The 17,355-nt window shown below is 50.0% G+C and overlaps 11 protein-coding genes across 11 annotated transcripts; 5 read left to right on the top strand and 6 right to left on the bottom strand.

The window, feature by feature from the left end:
- Nucleotides 1-1,107: 1,107 nt before the first annotated feature.
- Nucleotides 1,108-3,108, bottom strand: B9G98_02356 (hypothetical protein; the record flags this gene model as incomplete). Its single annotated transcript, XM_024808913.1, has 1 exon — nucleotides 1,108-3,108. The coding sequence occupies one exon, from the start codon at nucleotides 3,106-3,108 to the stop codon at nucleotides 1,108-1,110; it is 2,001 nt and encodes a 666-aa protein (XP_024664681.1).
- A 2,275-nt stretch (nucleotides 3,109-5,383) lies between these two features.
- B9G98_02355 (hypothetical protein) lies at nucleotides 5,384-7,453 on the bottom strand (the record flags this gene model as incomplete). The annotated part of the gene is made up of 1 exon (XM_024808912.1): nucleotides 5,384-7,453. The coding sequence occupies one exon, from the start codon at nucleotides 7,451-7,453 to the stop codon at nucleotides 5,384-5,386; it is 2,070 nt and encodes a 689-aa protein (XP_024664680.1).
- An 88-nt stretch (nucleotides 7,454-7,541) lies between these two features.
- Nucleotides 7,542-8,435, bottom strand: B9G98_02354 (Vacuolar protein sorting-associated protein 26; the record flags this gene model as incomplete). The annotated part of the gene is made up of 1 exon (XM_024808911.1): nucleotides 7,542-8,435. The coding sequence occupies one exon, from the start codon at nucleotides 8,433-8,435 to the stop codon at nucleotides 7,542-7,544; it is 894 nt and encodes a 297-aa protein (XP_024664679.1).
- Nucleotides 8,436-9,027: 592 nt separating this feature from the next.
- On the top strand, nucleotides 9,028-10,335 carry B9G98_02353 (Lipoamide acyltransferase component of branched-chain alpha-keto acid dehydrogenase complex, mitochondrial; the record flags this gene model as incomplete). Its single annotated transcript, XM_024808910.1, has 1 exon — nucleotides 9,028-10,335. One exon carries the CDS (start codon nucleotides 9,028-9,030, stop codon nucleotides 10,333-10,335), a length of 1,308 nt encoding a protein of 435 aa, XP_024664678.1.
- A 133-nt stretch (nucleotides 10,336-10,468) lies between these two features.
- Nucleotides 10,469-11,194, top strand: B9G98_02352 (hypothetical protein; the record flags this gene model as incomplete). The annotated part of the gene is made up of 1 exon (XM_024808909.1): nucleotides 10,469-11,194. The coding sequence occupies one exon, from the start codon at nucleotides 10,469-10,471 to the stop codon at nucleotides 11,192-11,194; it is 726 nt and encodes a 241-aa protein (XP_024664677.1).
- Nucleotides 11,195-11,231: 37 nt separating this feature from the next.
- B9G98_02351 (hypothetical protein) lies at nucleotides 11,232-12,611 on the bottom strand (the record flags this gene model as incomplete). Its single annotated transcript, XM_024808908.1, has 1 exon — nucleotides 11,232-12,611. One exon carries the CDS (start codon nucleotides 12,609-12,611, stop codon nucleotides 11,232-11,234), a length of 1,380 nt encoding a protein of 459 aa, XP_024664676.1.
- Nucleotides 12,612-12,908: 297 nt separating this feature from the next.
- Nucleotides 12,909-13,358, bottom strand: B9G98_02350 (hypothetical protein; the record flags this gene model as incomplete). Its single annotated transcript, XM_024808907.1, has 1 exon — nucleotides 12,909-13,358. The coding sequence occupies one exon, from the start codon at nucleotides 13,356-13,358 to the stop codon at nucleotides 12,909-12,911; it is 450 nt and encodes a 149-aa protein (XP_024664675.1).
- Nucleotides 13,359-13,393: 35 nt separating this feature from the next.
- On the top strand, nucleotides 13,394-14,122 carry B9G98_02349 (Cardiolipin synthase (CMP-forming); the record flags this gene model as incomplete). The annotated part of the gene is made up of 1 exon (XM_024808906.1): nucleotides 13,394-14,122. The coding sequence occupies one exon, from the start codon at nucleotides 13,394-13,396 to the stop codon at nucleotides 14,120-14,122; it is 729 nt and encodes a 242-aa protein (XP_024664674.1).
- Nucleotides 14,123-14,174: 52 nt separating this feature from the next.
- Nucleotides 14,175-15,044, top strand: B9G98_02348 (Inositol monophosphatase 2; the record flags this gene model as incomplete). The annotated part of the gene is made up of 1 exon (XM_024808905.1): nucleotides 14,175-15,044. The coding sequence occupies one exon, from the start codon at nucleotides 14,175-14,177 to the stop codon at nucleotides 15,042-15,044; it is 870 nt and encodes a 289-aa protein (XP_024664673.1).
- A 13-nt stretch (nucleotides 15,045-15,057) lies between these two features.
- B9G98_02347 (tRNA (guanine(37)-N1)-methyltransferase) lies at nucleotides 15,058-16,359 on the bottom strand (the record flags this gene model as incomplete). The annotated part of the gene is made up of 1 exon (XM_024808904.1): nucleotides 15,058-16,359. One exon carries the CDS (start codon nucleotides 16,357-16,359, stop codon nucleotides 15,058-15,060), a length of 1,302 nt encoding a protein of 433 aa, XP_024664672.1.
- Nucleotides 16,360-16,438: 79 nt separating this feature from the next.
- Nucleotides 16,439-17,341, top strand: B9G98_02346 (Exosome complex component RRP4; the record flags this gene model as incomplete). The annotated part of the gene is made up of 1 exon (XM_024808903.1): nucleotides 16,439-17,341. One exon carries the CDS (start codon nucleotides 16,439-16,441, stop codon nucleotides 17,339-17,341), a length of 903 nt encoding a protein of 300 aa, XP_024664671.1.
- Between the last annotated feature and the right edge of the window lie 14 nt (nucleotides 17,342-17,355).

Raw genomic sequence — 17,355 nt, 5'->3', positions numbered from 1 at the left:
CATTTCTGTCAACATGCACGAAAAACAAGTGTGAATGTGCTCTTTTTCCCAGGATTCACTATATTTGAGTCCTTGACTTTCGATTAACTTTTTATCTATGGCTCAAAAAGTTCTGTTTGAGCACGGCACGCGTCACATGACAACTTTTTCGGCTATTAGTGGGGATAATAACCGTCCATGCACGGTGACCCAGAGCGAATTTTTTTGTCGCTAGGGTAAATGCCTCGGAACAGGCCAATTGAAATAAATTCAAGTGTGAACACACACAGCTATCCAAAATTATAGCCTATCTACTCTCAGAAATACTTTATCATAACAAGGTAGGAACACTTCGGGACCGTCCTGTCATGGCTGAAGCCCTGACCTCCCCAACACTATACGCCTAGATTACTTCCAAAGGATCGGCAGAGCGCTAAGCCTGTTTTAATTTTAGCTCCGGAACGGGATGGGACCCACTCTCAGGCATTCTCTGTTATTCCAAAGAATTACTGCAGGTGCACTCCTCACTCCTTTTGTTCTCTCTTGTTTCCGTTCTCACCGTCCATGCAATGGCGCCAATGCATGTGGTGAATCGAACCCTTGATGAATAATTGCATCAAGCGGAGCGGCGCCAGCTGCACCAGCTGCGCCAGCATAGACCCACACATATTCTGCATAAGCACTGTAGTTTTCCGCATGATGGCCTAAAGACCAAGTTGAGGATCCAGAAATCGTCTAACGCTGGGGGAAGAATCGGATGTTTGGAACAGGAACTATGCTCTAGCCAGCACCGCACCGTGGGCTTATCCTGCACCACTATGTGGTTCTGGATCGGGCGATGTTTACCCACCGTACGATGCATATTCCTAATATATGCATATCTCTTTGCCAAGACGTAACGGTTCCTTTGTCCATTCCAAGAGAAGAAGCTGTATAGTTGAACGGTGCATCAACTGGGCCACTGGATCCAAATTCATGAAGAAAGGTTCTCTATTTAAAAAAATAATTATGTTGCGTGAATTGTTGACTCAAGCGAGCTCAACACTCCCCAACAGAAGAAATACAATGTGATATATAGTTACGAATCGTCAGTGACCAATATTTGATCCGCTGTGGGCTCGAGCTTGCCTACTTCGATTCGTATGCAAGTGCAAGCTCGATAATAGTGAGCGAAAGCGCATCAGCCTTTGAGCGAGACTCGAGAAGAGCATTGCACACCCGAGGACGGTTCAAAGGAGATGCCGCCGACAACACACCCACGAGGAGCATAGACTCTGCAATACCGGCCTCTGGCTGCTGCGATAATTCACAAATATAATCAATTTGGGTGGCAGAAAGACTAAGTCCTTGCGCCATTTCCACCAGCAACGGCCAAAGGTCGGCAGCTTGCACAGGGCTCTTAGCGCGCTCCACATGATCGATTTGCATTGGAGATCGCAGCTGTGCTGCCGGAAGAGCATAAATTAAACGGTTTAAAACCTGCAAACGAGGAACAAGTTGCTCATCTAAGGGTGACACCGCCAGCGTCTTAGATCCAGCCAGAGTGAAAGTGTCATACACTGCTCGAAGAAGACGATAGTTTTCGGCGACGCGAAGCTTATCCAGAGACCCGCTGACAATATCGAGTACATCCAGAGACTCGAAATCGTAGTAAGGAAGAACAATAGCCATAAATAGTCTCATTACTTCAAGTTCTCCTGCCAATCTTGTCTCACGAGGGTGCATGCTTTCACCACGTTCAAACTGTGCGAGTACTTCGTTTGTAATGTTTGTGAAGCGCTGTACGCCAAAAAGTTTATCGAGCTGGGGGGCAGCATGTTCGGCGAAAATTTTTGCTACCTCGCTCCACTCTGTGACCTTGGTAATCTCTTTGTCGGCGCCATCAGCGGCGCCCTTGATGCTGTGTCTCTGACAGAAATCCCGTCGTTGAGCTCTTATATTAATGGTTCTGGATCCCTTACCGACGCCAAACACTGGATCATACCCCAAGCAAATACGGTCTGACTTGGAACAGTTTTTGCACACAGGGTACTTTTCGTCACACTTGATGCGGCGTTTTCTGCAGGTCAGACAGCCGGTTTTTGTCCTTCTTTTGATTTCCTGTGTGAACGGCTGTGATTGCGACACATTGGTCGGTGCCCACATATACGCGCGTTGACCATTTGCTACAGCTGCGGCTGCGCTCAGGTAAGGATGGTTTTGAGCCATCGCCTGATCAGCTGGGAAGCGGTTGACCGAGGCACCTCGCATGATGGGTGGAACATTCATTTGCATTCCCATGACCGGCATGGTCATACTACCGGGGTGAATACCTGCAGTAGGAGGCCCCGTGGGAGCCATCATGCCTGGAACATGGATCATCGCGGGTACTGTAGGGCCCATAGGCTGGGTTGGGTTGATGCTTTGAGGAATAGGCATCTGTGGTATCATTCCCGGTGCTTTATGCAACTGCTGAGGCGTAGAAGAGCTGATTTGTGCTGCGGAAGGGGGCATTCTGGGCACGGCCCCACCCGAGGCCACGAAGTAAGGCTGAGGCTGAGGCTGGGTGGGTGGCTTTGCCGAATAGTTAAGGTTCTGAGGTTCTGATGGATGTCCATTGAGCTGTGTTCCCGAAATAGCTTGAAGTTGTCTGTCGGCAGAAGGCGGGGGCGGAGTTACAACCACCTGCGCCATTGGGGGCTGTTGGTGCAACGGCTTAGCGGGACCAGTGGGACCAGCGGAACCAGCGGAACCAGCGGAACCGTTTTGGGGGGTTGCCGTCGATTGGCGGGATTGGTGATGCAACGAAGGCACCACATTGTGAGCACTATGTGCAGGGACCGTTCCAGGGTAACCCGGATACATCACGGGCACCATCATTGGGGTCCCGGTTGAGTGCGGGTTCGAAAACATTGAGGAATGTGGGTAGCTCATACTCCGCATCGTCACAGGATTCTCAACTACTTGTACTGGTTTGGATCCCGTGGGAGCACTCTGCCGCCGAAAATCAAGCACGATTTGATCCTGGGGTAGCAGAGAGGTGATGGAGGGGAGAGTGAACGCCGCGGTCGCTGGCGGGTGGGCGAGCGGGGTTTCGCTGGACGATTGCAAGGGTGCGGTAGGGAAGGGACGGTTTTGCGGTACAGCCATCTTTGCCGCGTCAGTTGTCGGGTTGGTGAGCAAGAAACGTTAAAGGTCGGAGATTAGGAAGTTTCCACTTAAAGCAGAGCACCTGGAATGGCAAAGTGAAAAATCGCTGTCTAGAGATGACAACCGAAAGTTATGCTCTTTAATCACGCTTAAAATATTCTCAGGATTCGTGGTTGCGTGGTAGAAAATTTTTCTTAAACGAAATCCGATGATGGTAGTGTCGACAAAACTAAGTGTAAGCAGCCTGAAGCATGACCACTATCGCCCTCATGCATTCTTCTGTGACATATGCAAGCTCACAGCATGATCAGGCCTCGCGCAGATGCCGCTGATGACGTACCCGATGGCCCACATATGTATTATGCATCGTCTTAAACGCTTCTTGAAGAAGATTATGCTAAGATTTGTTTGCCCTGGCACGAAGCTGGGTTGTATGTGGGGCAAAATGAACGCAAGGAAGCAATTTTAAAGAGATATGAAATACGTAAAGTTATCCATGTAGGCCGCTGATAAATTGGCACCGGCAGGCGTAGCATCACCTGCTACGGAATTCTCCGTTGACGATCGCTGGTATAGAACCGTAGCTTTAATCGAGACCCGAACAGACTACGTTTTTCGGTATCTGGGTGAAAAGGAGTAACACATGTTGCGTATTGGAACAAGACTCGCATGCCTCTGCAGAGTGTATTCCTGATACCCCGCTCCGTATCAGCGCATAGTAAGCATATCCCAAGACACTTTTTTAAGCGACGACCCTGCCCTAACAAGCATATTGTTTCAAATACGCTTTACGGAGTTCCGACAACTGCCATCCAAGCATTAAAACACCGGCTCTGTTTGGGTGCAATATAAATCAATGTGAAATTCCCTCGTTCCAAAGCACCACGTCGATCATATGCGAAAAGGCAACCGCCTACCATGCTGGATGCTTTTCGGCTGCAGATGAAGGAAGCGCGTCGCCTTCTACGAGAGCATCATCGCTTTTTGGCAGCAGACGCAGGCTCCCCTGACCCTTAACTCTGCATGGTTCCGTTTTACTTCCACCAGTCGGGGAGGCTGTAGATCCAAAGATAAAACTCTGCTCGCTATTTAATACGCGTCCTGTTCTGGCTAAATATCATCGCGCACTGCGAATCGCATGTCAACTTTTTCAAAGGGTGGAGAGATCCTTTTTCCTGCCCTCGCCTCGAATGTACATGGCCTTGGAAGGCCGAGCCCTGCAGGGGCGTGAGAAGCTTCCCTTGGCCCCGATATGGAGAAAAGCACGGACACCACAGTGACCTTTTGACTCGAGATTTTTTTGGTGACTCTTCAGATTAGTGAGCCGACTTCGGGCAAGTTTCGCCCACTAATGCTCGACCCCACGGCTATGGATCTTTGATCGTCGTTGATGCATTAAGAATCATTAGGGTACGGTTTCAATTTTTCTAACTAAGCACTGCTTTTCCGGTGGGTTTGGGGTCTGTGCGCCTGCCAGTAATACTGCTATCCTGCGTTCTCAGAAGTTTCAGGTTTATCTGCGGCTCGCTGCCCGTTCAGATCACACGAAACGCTTGTGAACAACCGGGCCCTTGTCTCGATTCATGGGCAAAGAAACTTGCCGTTGAACGCGCGGCTTAATCTCGCGGAGATGGGATTGATGACTGCAATTCGGCCGAAAGTGGGCGAATAATTAACCTTGGTTATGATGCCATGTTGCTCTGCTAAATCATACGATTCGTTGTAGCTCGATCTTCTTCTAGGGCGGGTTGACTCGGCATTCTACAAATCGGAGCATCCTTCTCTCCGAAAAAGCCAAGATGGCTTTAGGACCAAGAGGAGACGTAGCCTGGACTGTTCGGATTCGTTTTAGGAAAAATCAACTCAATTATGTACAACTTTTAAAACCCCCTTTTATAGCGAAGTTAGAGAGGCTAAGCGGCTTGGTTTGGCGTGCCTTCTCGCCTAGATCGGTTGGAAGCCTGAGCAAACCCCTATTTGGGTCAGGCGGATTACCCAGACGCACGAACGTCAGAAAAATAATAACTGAAGAGCAGCAATCTATTCGAACGAAAAACGAGGGACTCATTCGATCGCAAAAGAGCAACCGCCTCAAAGTATAGCCAGGATTGCCATGTGTAGTCTCTTGTCAATTCATAAAAGCTCGCTGCAGCTGCCGATGCAGCAAATGCATGCAACTGAGCATTCCATGTGTAGTCCGCGTGGTGGTCTGATCATTTGGTGGCACCAGCAGATGCGATAGGCAAAGTCTCGCACTTGATAGGGCGTCTCTTGTTCAGCTACGGCGTCTTCTGTTTGCAACCTTGGTATCATACTCTTCGGCCGAAACTCGCTCTGCGGCACTGACAAGGTCGGGTGTAGCACCAGCTCTAACGCCCAGACTCAGGACCTTTTGGGCGAGTGGATAATCTAGGGCTGCTTGGTTCTCCGAAAGCAGCTCTAGAGTCCGTTGAACAAGGGCTGCGACCTCTGGATCTTCCAAATCACTTTCTTGCCAATTGCGAAGAAGGAACATGTAAGTATACTTATTAGGCTGAGTGCGTGGCCGCTTGAGCATAGCGGTCAAAAGCTTGTCCGCAGTCGCACTATCCTTGATCGCCAGTGCACCAGCAATCATCTGGGCGTAGTTAGCTGTGGAGTAGGGGACACCATGTTTAGGCATTAAATCGAAATACAGCTTCGCACGCGAGAAGTCGCCATGCTTGATTTCAGCATCAATCAACGCTCCAAATGTCTCAACACTCAATGGCAATTGTGCATCTTGCATGATGCTGAACATGCGACGAGAAAGCGAGACTGACTCCGTAGATCGAGCAATTCCATGAGCAAGAATAGTATAAAACTGTGCATTTGGTGCGACCTTCCGGGCCTTCATCTCCTGAAGCAACGAATTCACTGCATCAGCAATGGCGACTCCTTTAGTTCGCTGGGCCTCAAATAATGCATGTAGAACCTGTGAATAAGTGACAATGTCGGGCAAGATCTTTGCTGCTGCCATATCATCTAGATAGCGGTGGGCTCGTGCCGAGTCGCGAGCACGCACAGCAGCTGAGATCAATGCGTTGAAAGTTACATTGTTGGGCTTGTAGGCTCCTGATTCCACTGCCTTGGCGATAAGCTCGTCGGCCTCATCAAACCGCTTTGCATTAACCAGGCCAGTGGCAACAATATTCATACCAAAAACCCCCAGCTTCTTAGAGCCTTCAACCTCGTTGTACACCTTTACCGCTTCATCCACGTTGTGCGACCTAATCAATGATTCGAGTCGGACACACCAGCAGTCCTCATCGGGCTCGATACCTGCCTTTTCCATCTCTTTCCACAGCTGATCTACCATTTCCTTACCGTTAGGTTTAGACATGGACCCAGCCCGAAGCAGAGCACGCCAACTAACGACAGTAGGCTTTTTGTTCGCGGCAGTGAAGCGCTCAACGAGAGTGTTCCAAGCCTTGAAAGCAGCATCTTGTTGACGAGTCTCTGCAAAGCGTCTAATGAATGCAGCATGTACTTCCTCGGGAAGATCCTGTTGAACAAGAGCTTCCTTGTACAGTGTCTGAGCCTCTTGGAAGTTGGCCTTGGCAATGACTGCGAGGTATTCGGGATTAGAATAATCTGTGGTCGCCCTGCGGAGCTCACTGAGACCCTCGCGAATAATAGCAAGCGTCTGTTTGTCAATGGAAGAAGCTTGGCCCCTAAGGTTGTTCAAGGGAGCTAGAGAGATCGGGACTTGCTTCAGGGGCACGAGTTTGAGAGCTGTGGAAGCGTCGACCGGGATTCCTCGTCGAGAGCAGCTCACAAAGTAGGCAGAAAGAGCGGCAAGAGCACAGGCGCTGATTTGAGGGCTGGAGACAAGCTCCTTGAGGGGAAGATGAGAAACTCTGGCCATAGCCTCCAAAAGCTGGACCCAGACTTCGATGGCTCGTTCGGGCTGGCCAACGCGCAACGCCAAAAGCATAGTCTGAGCAGATGCTGCGAGGTTACGTCTTCCAAGTTCGATAAACTTATTCTGCAGGTCACAGAGCACGGGAACAGCAGACTCAAGTTCTTGAGCTTCTAGGCCAGCATAATGGTTGATAACTTTGGTTTGATAAGAGCTGAGCTTCCTGAGAGCATCAGGGGCAAGATCTTTGTACGATAGAGACAGAATAACCTGAGTAGCTCCCGAGTAGTCATTTTTATTGAGCAGATCCTGAACCCGGTTAACGTTGATGGAAGCAGCACTAGACCTTTCGCTTTCCTTTGCGATATCCGGCGTAGCGAGCTTGGCGGTATTTGCCGTGGTTCGCGCGGCTGATCCGACCGAACTAGAGGCAAAACGCACCGGGAACAGTCGACGGCTGAACATTTCGTAGAATGGAAAGTTTCTGGCGTGAGGTAAGCAGAAATATTTCAGTGCCCCGGGTGTATAGATGATCTATAAAAATACATTTAATTTACTCTTCTGAGCTGCGGTAAATACCAATTTCACGTTGCTTGAAATAGCGACGACCCGCGTCGTCAACAAGTACGAACGACAAGTAGGTTCGGACGCTGAATTTTTTGTTAACATCGCGCATGGTGGGAACGAGATCGAAGCCGCTCAAAAACAAACGAATTGGAATTGTTTCACCCTTGACAGGGGCGCCGTCCATTATTTCAAATCGCACAACCGTTTCGGTCTGCGATGTGTTGTTTGGAGGCACTCCTACGCTCTCTTTGCGAATTAGCGACAGCTCCATGTGCTTGAGTTTGAGGCGGACCAGTGTGAAATATATGCGGCCAATAATCACGTCCTTAAGGTGAAAGTTCGACTTTGAGTACTCACACTCGATATGCATGCAATCTTCAATACCAACATCCATCCGAACCATAGCGGTGCCCTCAGGCTCCGGTTTGTACTGGTATACCCATAAGTCCTTTTCGCGAACGATATCGTTCATCCGACGGAACATTGTGACCCGCACAAAGTAGCGCAGCTTCACACTGAGGCCATTGTAGCTCTCAAACTGCTTTTCCACATTTTTGAACTCGAACGTGTATGTTTCCGCGTGGCGAACTTCGCCAGGCGCCGCAAGCTCCCGTGCCCATGAAATGAACTCATTAGGCTGTGATTTGTCTTCCTTGAACTCAATGGCTCCGATAAACTGCACTTTGATGCCTGTGTGCTCCACCTTGCGGCCGTCTCGAGGGCGGATGATCACTGAGCCTTTGACTGTCTCATCTGCGCCGTACAATGGTGCCAGGTGATGCGTATTTTTGTCCTTGTCCTTGGTGTCGATGATCTGGCGCGCTTCCTCGCCATCAAACTTGATTTCTATTTCAACCGGCGCCTGCGAGAAGAAACTCATGATGTCAGCTTTAAGCCGGCGGTGCAAATTAGATGGCCCGTGAGCTGTGCAAAGTGGGAAGCTGGATGTTCAAGCGAAACAAGAGCAGAGCCACAGTAGTAGAGGCAGAAATTCGCAAACCGACTCTCTTGAACAATCAAGCGGTTGGGCTTTATCTGCAGCCACCGATAAGGGTTTGGAAGACAGTTGGGTGCTGGGCAAAAATGTGAATTAACAAATGTATCAAACCAGGAATTTCGCGCCGCAAATGCTTTGGATGTTGTTGAATTTTGTCTTGTCCGTACTGGTGGTGGCCTTTCTTCCGGTTGAGTGCGCACGGGGTACTGCCAAAACCCGAGATGGTGGGAATATTAAACTATCGAATTGTAGGCTATGTATGGGTGAGATTTTTTTTTAGAAGATGCTAGGATAAACAACTCGTGGTTTCGTGAATTTTCTTTGCTCATTTTTATATATTTTGTCTCTAGAGTGGCTTCCTCAATCTTCCCCGCAACTCCTGCATCATGCCCTGTTGCGCATGATCTGATTGATCCAGGGTTATAATAACCAGAACACATTACAACACACGACACACTTTTCACACGCACCAAACATGTTTCGCATTGCACGTGTCGTTCGGGCCAGGGCGTTCTCTAGCTCACGGTATGTCCAGGCATTGAAGCCGTTTCTTTTGGCAGACGTCGGTGAGGGCATCAAAGAGTGCGAGGTCATCCAGTGGATGATCCAGCCCGGTGCCCGTCTTGAGGAGTTTGATCCAGTCTGTGAGCTTCAGAGCGATAAGGCGACTGTTGAAATCACGTCGCGGTTCAGCGGTGTGGTCAAAAAACTCCACTATGATGTTGGAGATATGGCGCAAGTTGGCCAACCTTTGTTGGACATGGAAGTAGCTGACAATACTGTTACTGACGAGCCTGAGCCTGTACAAAATACGCAAGAGCAGGATTCCCTCGCTCCGGCAACTGAGTCCGAGCCCGTAGAGCCCCCACAGCACCCGACATCCGACTTTATTAAAGCCTTGGCAACTCCAGCCGTACGTCGGTTGTGCCGCGAGAACGATATTGACATTACATCTATCAACGGTTCAGGTAAAAGTGGCCGAGTCATGAAGGAGGACGTTCTTGCTTTCCTGGCGGGCGGCTCTTCCGCGGCCACCGGCACGGCAGCCGCGCCTGCTTCAACTTCGATCCCAGAAGTGGCTTCTTTGACGCCCATTAAGGGTGTTGCCAAGCAAATGTTCGGCTCAATGAGTGCATCGACGTCTATTCCTCACTTTTTATTCACAGAAGAAATCGTTATGAACAAACTAATGGCACTACGCAAGCGGGTCAACTCCTCTCTTACAGGCGGCCAAAAGCTTTCTTACATGCCCTTCATGATCAAAGCACTTTCACTGTCCATCAAAACGGCTCCGATCGTCAACAGTCGGTACGTTGAAGATCCTGTCAAGGGACCATGCATCGAGACACGACCGGCGCACAACATTTCAATTGCCATGGACACTCCTCAGGGTCTGGTGGTACCGGTCATCAAAAACGTCGAGCGCAAGAGTGTGATGGAAATCGCCAACGATCTGGTCCGCCTGCAAGAACTTGGTGCCGCAGGAAAGCTCACCAGCGACGATCTCCAGGGCGGAACGATCACCCTGTCCAACATCGGTACTGTCGGTGGAACCTACGTTGCTCCTGTGCTTGTATCCTCCCAGGTTGCCATTGGTGCAGTTGGTGCTATTAAAAAACGTCCAGTCTTTGATGAAAATGATAATATAGTGGCAGCGCATGTCATGATGACCTCCTGGTCGGGTGATCATCGCATCTTAGACGGTGTCACGCTAGCTAAAGCAGTTATGCGATGGAAGCATTACTTAGAACAACCCGAAGATATGCTGCTAGAGCTTGTTTGAGTATTATATAGACGAATATTGTTCGGCTTTGTTTCCCAGGTTTTTTTTCATGCATGATCCTGCAGCCCGATCACTTTGAGCCGTTTAACGCCACAGGCTTACGAGCATTTGCCACAACGCCATTGAACCCAACATGACCACCGACCACTTTAAAGATATTGCCAAAAAATACGATAGCATGCAGGGTGTGGAGATTTCCAACGCTGTATGCAATGCTATTCTCGAGTTCGGCGATTTGGACCCCTCCAAAACCAACGCGCTCGAGCTCGGGTGCGGCACTGGTCTGATGAGCGTTAAGATTGCCCCTCACGTCAAAACTTTGCTCGCAGTTGATGTTTCGGCGTCAATGCTCGAGCTGCTGAACGAAAAAATCCGGGTTGGCGAAGTCCCGAGCAACGTGACCACAAAGGAGATCAACCTGCTGGATAACGCCACGCTGGCGGAATACGCAGGTAAGTTCGACGTGGTCGTGTCGGCGCTGGCTTACCACCACATTTCTGACTTCAAGGGCATGACCGAGGCACTGTTCAAGGTGTTAAAGCCCGGCGGGAAAGTATTCATTGCCGATCTCCTGCAAGGTGGCCGCAGTATTCATGGAAACATGAGTGATGCAGATTGCGAGAAAGCTGGCGTTTCTTCCAAGGGCGGCTTTGCTGCGAAGTTCATGAAAGATCTGTTCACCGACGCAGGCTTTGTTGACTTCCAGTCGCGCGAGACCGTCGCCGAGTCTTGGGGTAGCACTATGCACACCAGGGACCATACTGGTCGCACTGGTGAGGAAAAACAGGTCGATGGCGAGACGCACTATCATACTTTTACTGATATCCTTCTTGCGGTCGGCCAAAAGCCTTTGAATTAAGGTAAGAAAATAGTTAAGTTAACGTACTAGTAGCTATCTAAGATGAATCTGAATCGTCGACGTCTTCAAGCGTCACTGTATACCGGTGTGAGCCACTTGAAACGGAGCTGTCGCTTTCTGCTTCGGCTTCGTTGAGGGTCGCAATGGTATTCTTGAGTTTTTCGAGCAGAGCATCGAGCCGATCGGCCATTCCAACTGCGCGAGCCGTGATGTTGTGCTTCTGCTTGCGATACTCTTTGGGCACCCGGAGATCGTCGAGCTTCAAGTACACTTTGTCGATCTTGGGGTAGTATGACTCGACCAGGGAGATAAACGACTGGGTCTTCTTACGGCCATTGAGGTCGATATTCGATATTCTGTTGACCCGTTCCTCGACTGCATCAAGAAGCGTGGAATATTTGGCAAACGTTTGTTCCAACTCTGCAGATTCGGCCTGATCAGCTTCTTCAACAACCTCAAACGGCTCGGCGGATACTTCGGTTTTGGCATGCTTGGATTTGAGCTCTGCCTGTTCCTCCTTGTGATGGCGTTTCTCCAATTTGCGGGCTTCACGACGGGCCCGCTTCTCCTCCGCCCGAGCCTTTTCTTCGGCCTCTTCCTGCAGGGCGGCCTGGACGGCCTGGGCCTCCTCCAATGCTGCCTGGATAGCTGCATTGCGAATCTCCTCTTCGCGGGCAGCTTCTTCAAGACGGCGGCGTTCAGCTTCTTTTCTCTCGCGTGCCTTTTCTCTCGCAACACGGGCCTTTTCTCTGGCCTGCCCAGCTGCACGCTCTGCAGCCTCCTGCGCCTCTACGAGGGCCTTCAGTTCGCGGAAGGCCTCGAGCACCTCGTCGTCGGAAACGTCAGAAGCAGACAGTCCTAGTTCGGGTGATTTAGGTACTTCGACTGCAGGCTCGTGTACGTCTGGCGAATCGGGGACTTCAACGACCTCCAAGTCGACATCGTCGTCGTCTGGCTGCTCGTTAGCTTGGGTCGCCTCTGCAACATCGTCCTGTTCCGCTTCTGTGTCGGCATCGGACGCATCATCGTTCACATAGTAAACATATGTTCCCCAGGGAGTTACAACGTGTGCACGTTTAGGTTCCTCTGGTTCAGGGGTAGGCTTGCGGTGGCGATAATGGTGGTGATGGTGGTGGCGGCGGCGGTGAGGGCCAGCAGCAGCAAAAGGAGGGCCACGGTGTCTAGCATGGCAGCGGCCTTGGCAATTGCTGCTACCGTCAGTACTGGATGCACTCGCGTGGCAATTGGCTTCAGCAAAACCAGGGCCGTGACCACGGTGAGACCGGCGGTGAGGAGGCTCCTGGAATACGAATGCATCGCCAAAGTCGAATGGATTCATTGTGTATACTGCGTGGCGTCCGCGCATGGGACCACGACTGTGGAATGGATAGGTTGGTTCACTGAATACACCAAACATTGATTGCGTTGGTTTATCTACATTCGCCTCCCTGGGAGGTTATATATGGCTAGCTGCATGGACCTGCAGCATGTACTGGAACCTCCTCGAATTCGCCCGAGCTTCTATTTACAGTCCGATCACAAAACGGCTGTCCAGGCGTGTTTTGGTTCCAGTTTGCGCGAGTTTAAGTGTGCATTGTATAGATTCGATCTGATTTGGTCCTTTTGGGTCAATCTTGGTTTTGAATCAAGAATGTTCCGTACGCAAGTTGATCTAGTGTCTTACCCCAGTCCCAAATTGGTAATAATAAATAAGTTAGCTGAGAAGAGCTACGATTCTATCTAGTACAGGATTGGGGTGCTGGCAAATATCTTCGTATAAATTAACCAACGGGACGGTCCGCTGAGCAGACGGCGCTGCAGCGTCCACGAATCCGGCCTCATCTTCGTTGTTGTCGCTATCGAGATCGTTCACATCAACAAGCATGGCTGGCTCAGGTAACGAACGCAAATGGCCCTTGTCGACCACAATACTGCCTGTTTTGATATCAATGATATCACACGGTTCTGTGAGCGCCGATTCGTAGCGTGACAGAAGGCTGTCCAGTTGACGCCCTTGTCGCTTGGCATAGAATTTAATCAACCCAATATTCCCGTCTATAACATCGTCCGCATCAACCGACTCTGCATCCGAGCTGCCACTTTCGCCACCAGCCCTTGAATTCTGCTTCTCTGCCAGCGCATCTAGCTCGTCCAAATCGACCATTTTGGCGATACTCCGTGGGCAGAAAGTAAGCTTACATGTTCCGGATCCTGAGACCTGGGACCCTGGGCCAGGCGGGGCCTTGGCTGGCGTGGAATCGCCAATTTAGCACAAGCTGTATAAGACTAGCACCAAAGTTAGTACCGGGACAGGTTCGAGACAAGGTATGGACGCTGCCAAACGCCTTAACTGTGTCGCGACTGGTTGCTGCGCCTGCAGTCGGATATTTGATTTTGCACAACCAAACAACTGCCGCTCTCGGGGTTTTTACCTACTGCTGTGCTACCGATTTTCTCGATGGCTGGATCGCCCGTAAGTGGAACCAAAAGTCCGTCGTGGGCTCCATCATCGACCCTGCAGCCGATAAGCTTCTCATGGTAACTCTGGCGTCCTGTATGGTAGCTGCCGGTCAAATACCGGTGTGGTGTGGGGCTATGATACTTGGTCGGGATATTTACCTGGGAATTGCTGCGTTTTACCTCCGGTATATCTCACTGCCGCCTCCAAAAACGTTCGCCCGTTACTGGGACATGTCCCTCCCGTCTGTTCAGGTGTACCCATCCCAATTGTCCAAGTGGAACACATTTTTCCAGATGGTTTACCTCGGATTAGCGGTCGCCGCACCTGTTTTTACTCTTCCGGCTACAGCAATGAATACGTTTGCTGGCCTTGTTACTGTTACGACCGGGTTGTCGTGGATCGACTACATTATAAACAGACCGTTTAAATTCATCAAGGGAACTAAAAAGAACAATATATATAAGTAGCATTAATGCATCATTTAACAGAACGACCGTTGCATCCCGCTTACACAACACAATGTCAGATATCAACCTGGACGAAATTCGAGACACCTTGGTTGAGATTGCCCGTACAGCAGGCAAAATCATTCTTGAGCGAAGCGGCCGAGTGACATTCGACGACAAGAAGAATGCAGTCGATCTGGTGACAGAGGTAGACAAGGCCGTTGAAGTTCTTGTTTCCGACACTCTGCGGTCCAAGTATCCCCAGTTCGAGTTCATGGGAGAAGAGTCGTACGTTCCTGGTGAAACTCAATTGACGGACGCCCCTACTTTCATCGTCGACCCAATTGATGGTACAACTAACTTCATTCACTTTTTCCCGCAGGCCTGTATTTCCCTGGGCTTTGCTGTCGAACGTAAACCTGTGGTGGGGGTCGTTTTCAACCCTTTCTTGAACCAAATGTTCACCGGAGTGGCCGGAAAAGGATCGTTCTTGAACGACGAGAAACTGCCCTTGCGTAAAGCTAGTAAACTATCACTGCAGGGTTCTTTGTGCGCTATCGAATGGGGAACGGATCGCGATAACGACAATTACGAGATCAAGGTCCGTGCATTCGAGTCACTAGCTCGAGGACTTTCCCAGGGTGGTGGATTTGTTCACGGCTTCCGCAGTCTCGGATCGGCGGCCCTCAATATGAGCAACGTCGCTGCCGGCACCTTGGACTCCTACTGGGAAGGTGGCTGCTATGCGTGGGATGTCTGCGCAGGCTGGGTCATTTTGTCCGAGGCTGGTGGAAAAGTTGTTGGCGGAAACCCTGGACAGTGGGAAACTCCAATCGATGGCCGAGTTTATCTGGCCGTTAGAGGAGCCGATGCACGGGAGCAGAAAAAGTACATTGAAGACTACTGGAGTCATATTAAGGGCAAATTGGTCTATAAACACTAGTAAAGTTAAATACTCATGCGAATGCAACTTCTTTTGGCAGCTGAAAAGAAATACAGTACATTTCTTTGGTCGGAGCGACCTTGCGAACGTCGTGAAACTTCATATTTTCTCGATGGACTGTGAATCCCAGAGCACGAGAACAGCGTTCAGCCAGATCAGATTCAACAACTTCAATAGGCGGCTCCTTCTCCAAAGGGGAATGCTTGTGGAAACAGTGCACATGTATCGTAGGTAGCGGGAAGTCCTTGGCCTCCTCGATACCGGTATAGAGTCCCCTGAAAGCATCCAAAAACTCAATTGCACTATCAGGAAGATTCATAACAAAGTGGCTGAAATATTTTGGGACCTCGATGTCCGGCTGAGGCGGGGATGCCGACTTTGATCTGGACACCTTCTTTCGCGGAGGAGTCAGGGTGGGATATTTTGCTTGGAACTCGAGCAACCGCTTGGTGGACCCACGAATAAATTCACGAGCATCAATGTTGAAAGGATGTACAAATTGACCGACCTTGTTAATGTTGACGTTGTTCACCATTGCCTCATAGCTGAATGGGTTCAAATCGCTTGCAAAAACCAAAACGTTCTTTTTGCCTGCAGGCACTGCGAACGGACCGACGCCAGCAAACGGATCGCATACTGACTGTCCGGGCTCGAATAGCGAAACAAGTCGGTCATGCTCTGTGTGAAGACGCGAGTTCCAATACACTTTACGAAAGTCGAACCTGAATCTACAATTGGACTCCAGTTGCTCCACTTCAAAATTGCCATCTTCTCCAGCAATGACTTCCATATCGAACGTCCGATAGACACTGTGGATTGAGTCCAGCTTGTTCACCACGGTTTTGATCGACGGGTTCTTGTCCAAGATCACCTGCCCGATAACATGCTTGTAAGGTAGATATTGATCCCTGAGATTCATATGGGCAATATGACCCACCACAGTGAACCCAGTAGGAACATCTGCTAGCTCAGACGGTAAAATAGACCGCAAAATCTCCTCGGTGGACCAGTAATTGTAGTCGAGCTCCAAGGTGTAGGGCGAGACTTCTGAATCGCCGAGCATTTCCCGCGCTGTTTCGCTAAGCATCGCCTTGGATTTGATGTCAGGATTGAGAAGAATACCGCGATCTTGCTCTGTGATCTTGATAACCCGCGAAATACCCCGCGTATCTAACAAATCACTCGGGCACTCTTTACCCAGTCTTCCAATTAAACTAGGGTGCTGGAGCTTGGCCATCATCAGAGGCACACTTGCACCAAATTTAGTCCTGTCGAGGACAACCATTCCTCGGTTCGAAGGAGGTTTAGCTAGCATAATCTTTCTCCACACGTTGATTTTTGAAAAATTGGCAGTGTATTTTTTCAGCCCAGAAATCACTTTGTCATCCACCTTAATGAGCAGCTCGGACAGTGAAAATGAAAGCGATGTCGAGATGATCCTGGAAAAGGCCGGGCTTGTAACGCCGGGAGAGATGATCACAGACGACACTATTTGGATGCGGGGCCATGGGACCTATGCCGCCGATAATGTGACCTACTCTGCCGTGGCCGGAACTATAGAGCGAGTTAACAAGCTTTTGAGCGTGAGACCGTTAAGAGGACGATATATCCCTGTAATTGGAGACCACGTTGTTGGAAGAATCACAGAGGTTGGAAACAGAAGATGGAAAGTAGATATTGGCGCATCCCAGGACGCAGTACTGATGCTGGGATCTGTCAACTTGCCTGGAGGTATTTTACGACGAAAAAGCGACGACGATGAGCTGCAAATGCGAGAGTTTCTGAAAGAGGGCGATTTACTGAATGCAGAAATCCAAACTCTTTATGCTGATGGCGCGGCTGCCCTGCACACACGCTCTTTACGTTACGGAAAGCTGCGAAATGGTCTGTTTGTCCAAGTTCCGGCCTCGCTAGTCTTGCGTCTGAGAACACAAGTATACAGGCTAGAGGGTGGAATCGAAATGATCCTCGGAATCAACGGATACATTTGGATTCGAAAAGCCACCTCCACCAACGCCAATGCCGCGCCTATGGATGTTTCAATCAACCGCCTGGAGCAGGAAAGTAACTCCATGGAGATCTACAAAGACGAAAACGACCCGATCCCTCCATCCACTCGTCAAACGATCTCGCGATATGCCAACTGTATCCAGGCGCTAGTTTACAACGAGGTCGGTATCAACGAGGCTCGGCTGCGGGCGGTCTACGAGGCATCGGTGGTTTATACAGACGCCGGAGAACTTTTGGACAATACTGTGAAAACGGATATTGTCAAACAGGCGATGGCAACGTTGTGATATGTACATGTAGT

The sequence above is a fragment of the Wickerhamiella sorbophila genome (assembly GCF_002251995.1).
Source record: "Wickerhamiella sorbophila strain DS02 chromosome Unknown contig3, whole genome shotgun sequence".
NCBI classification, from domain to species: domain Eukaryota; kingdom Fungi; phylum Ascomycota; class Dipodascomycetes; order Dipodascales; family Trichomonascaceae; genus Wickerhamiella; species Wickerhamiella sorbophila.
Note: the sequence above shows the minus strand (reverse complement) of the source record. Positions and strands in the feature narration are given on the sequence as shown.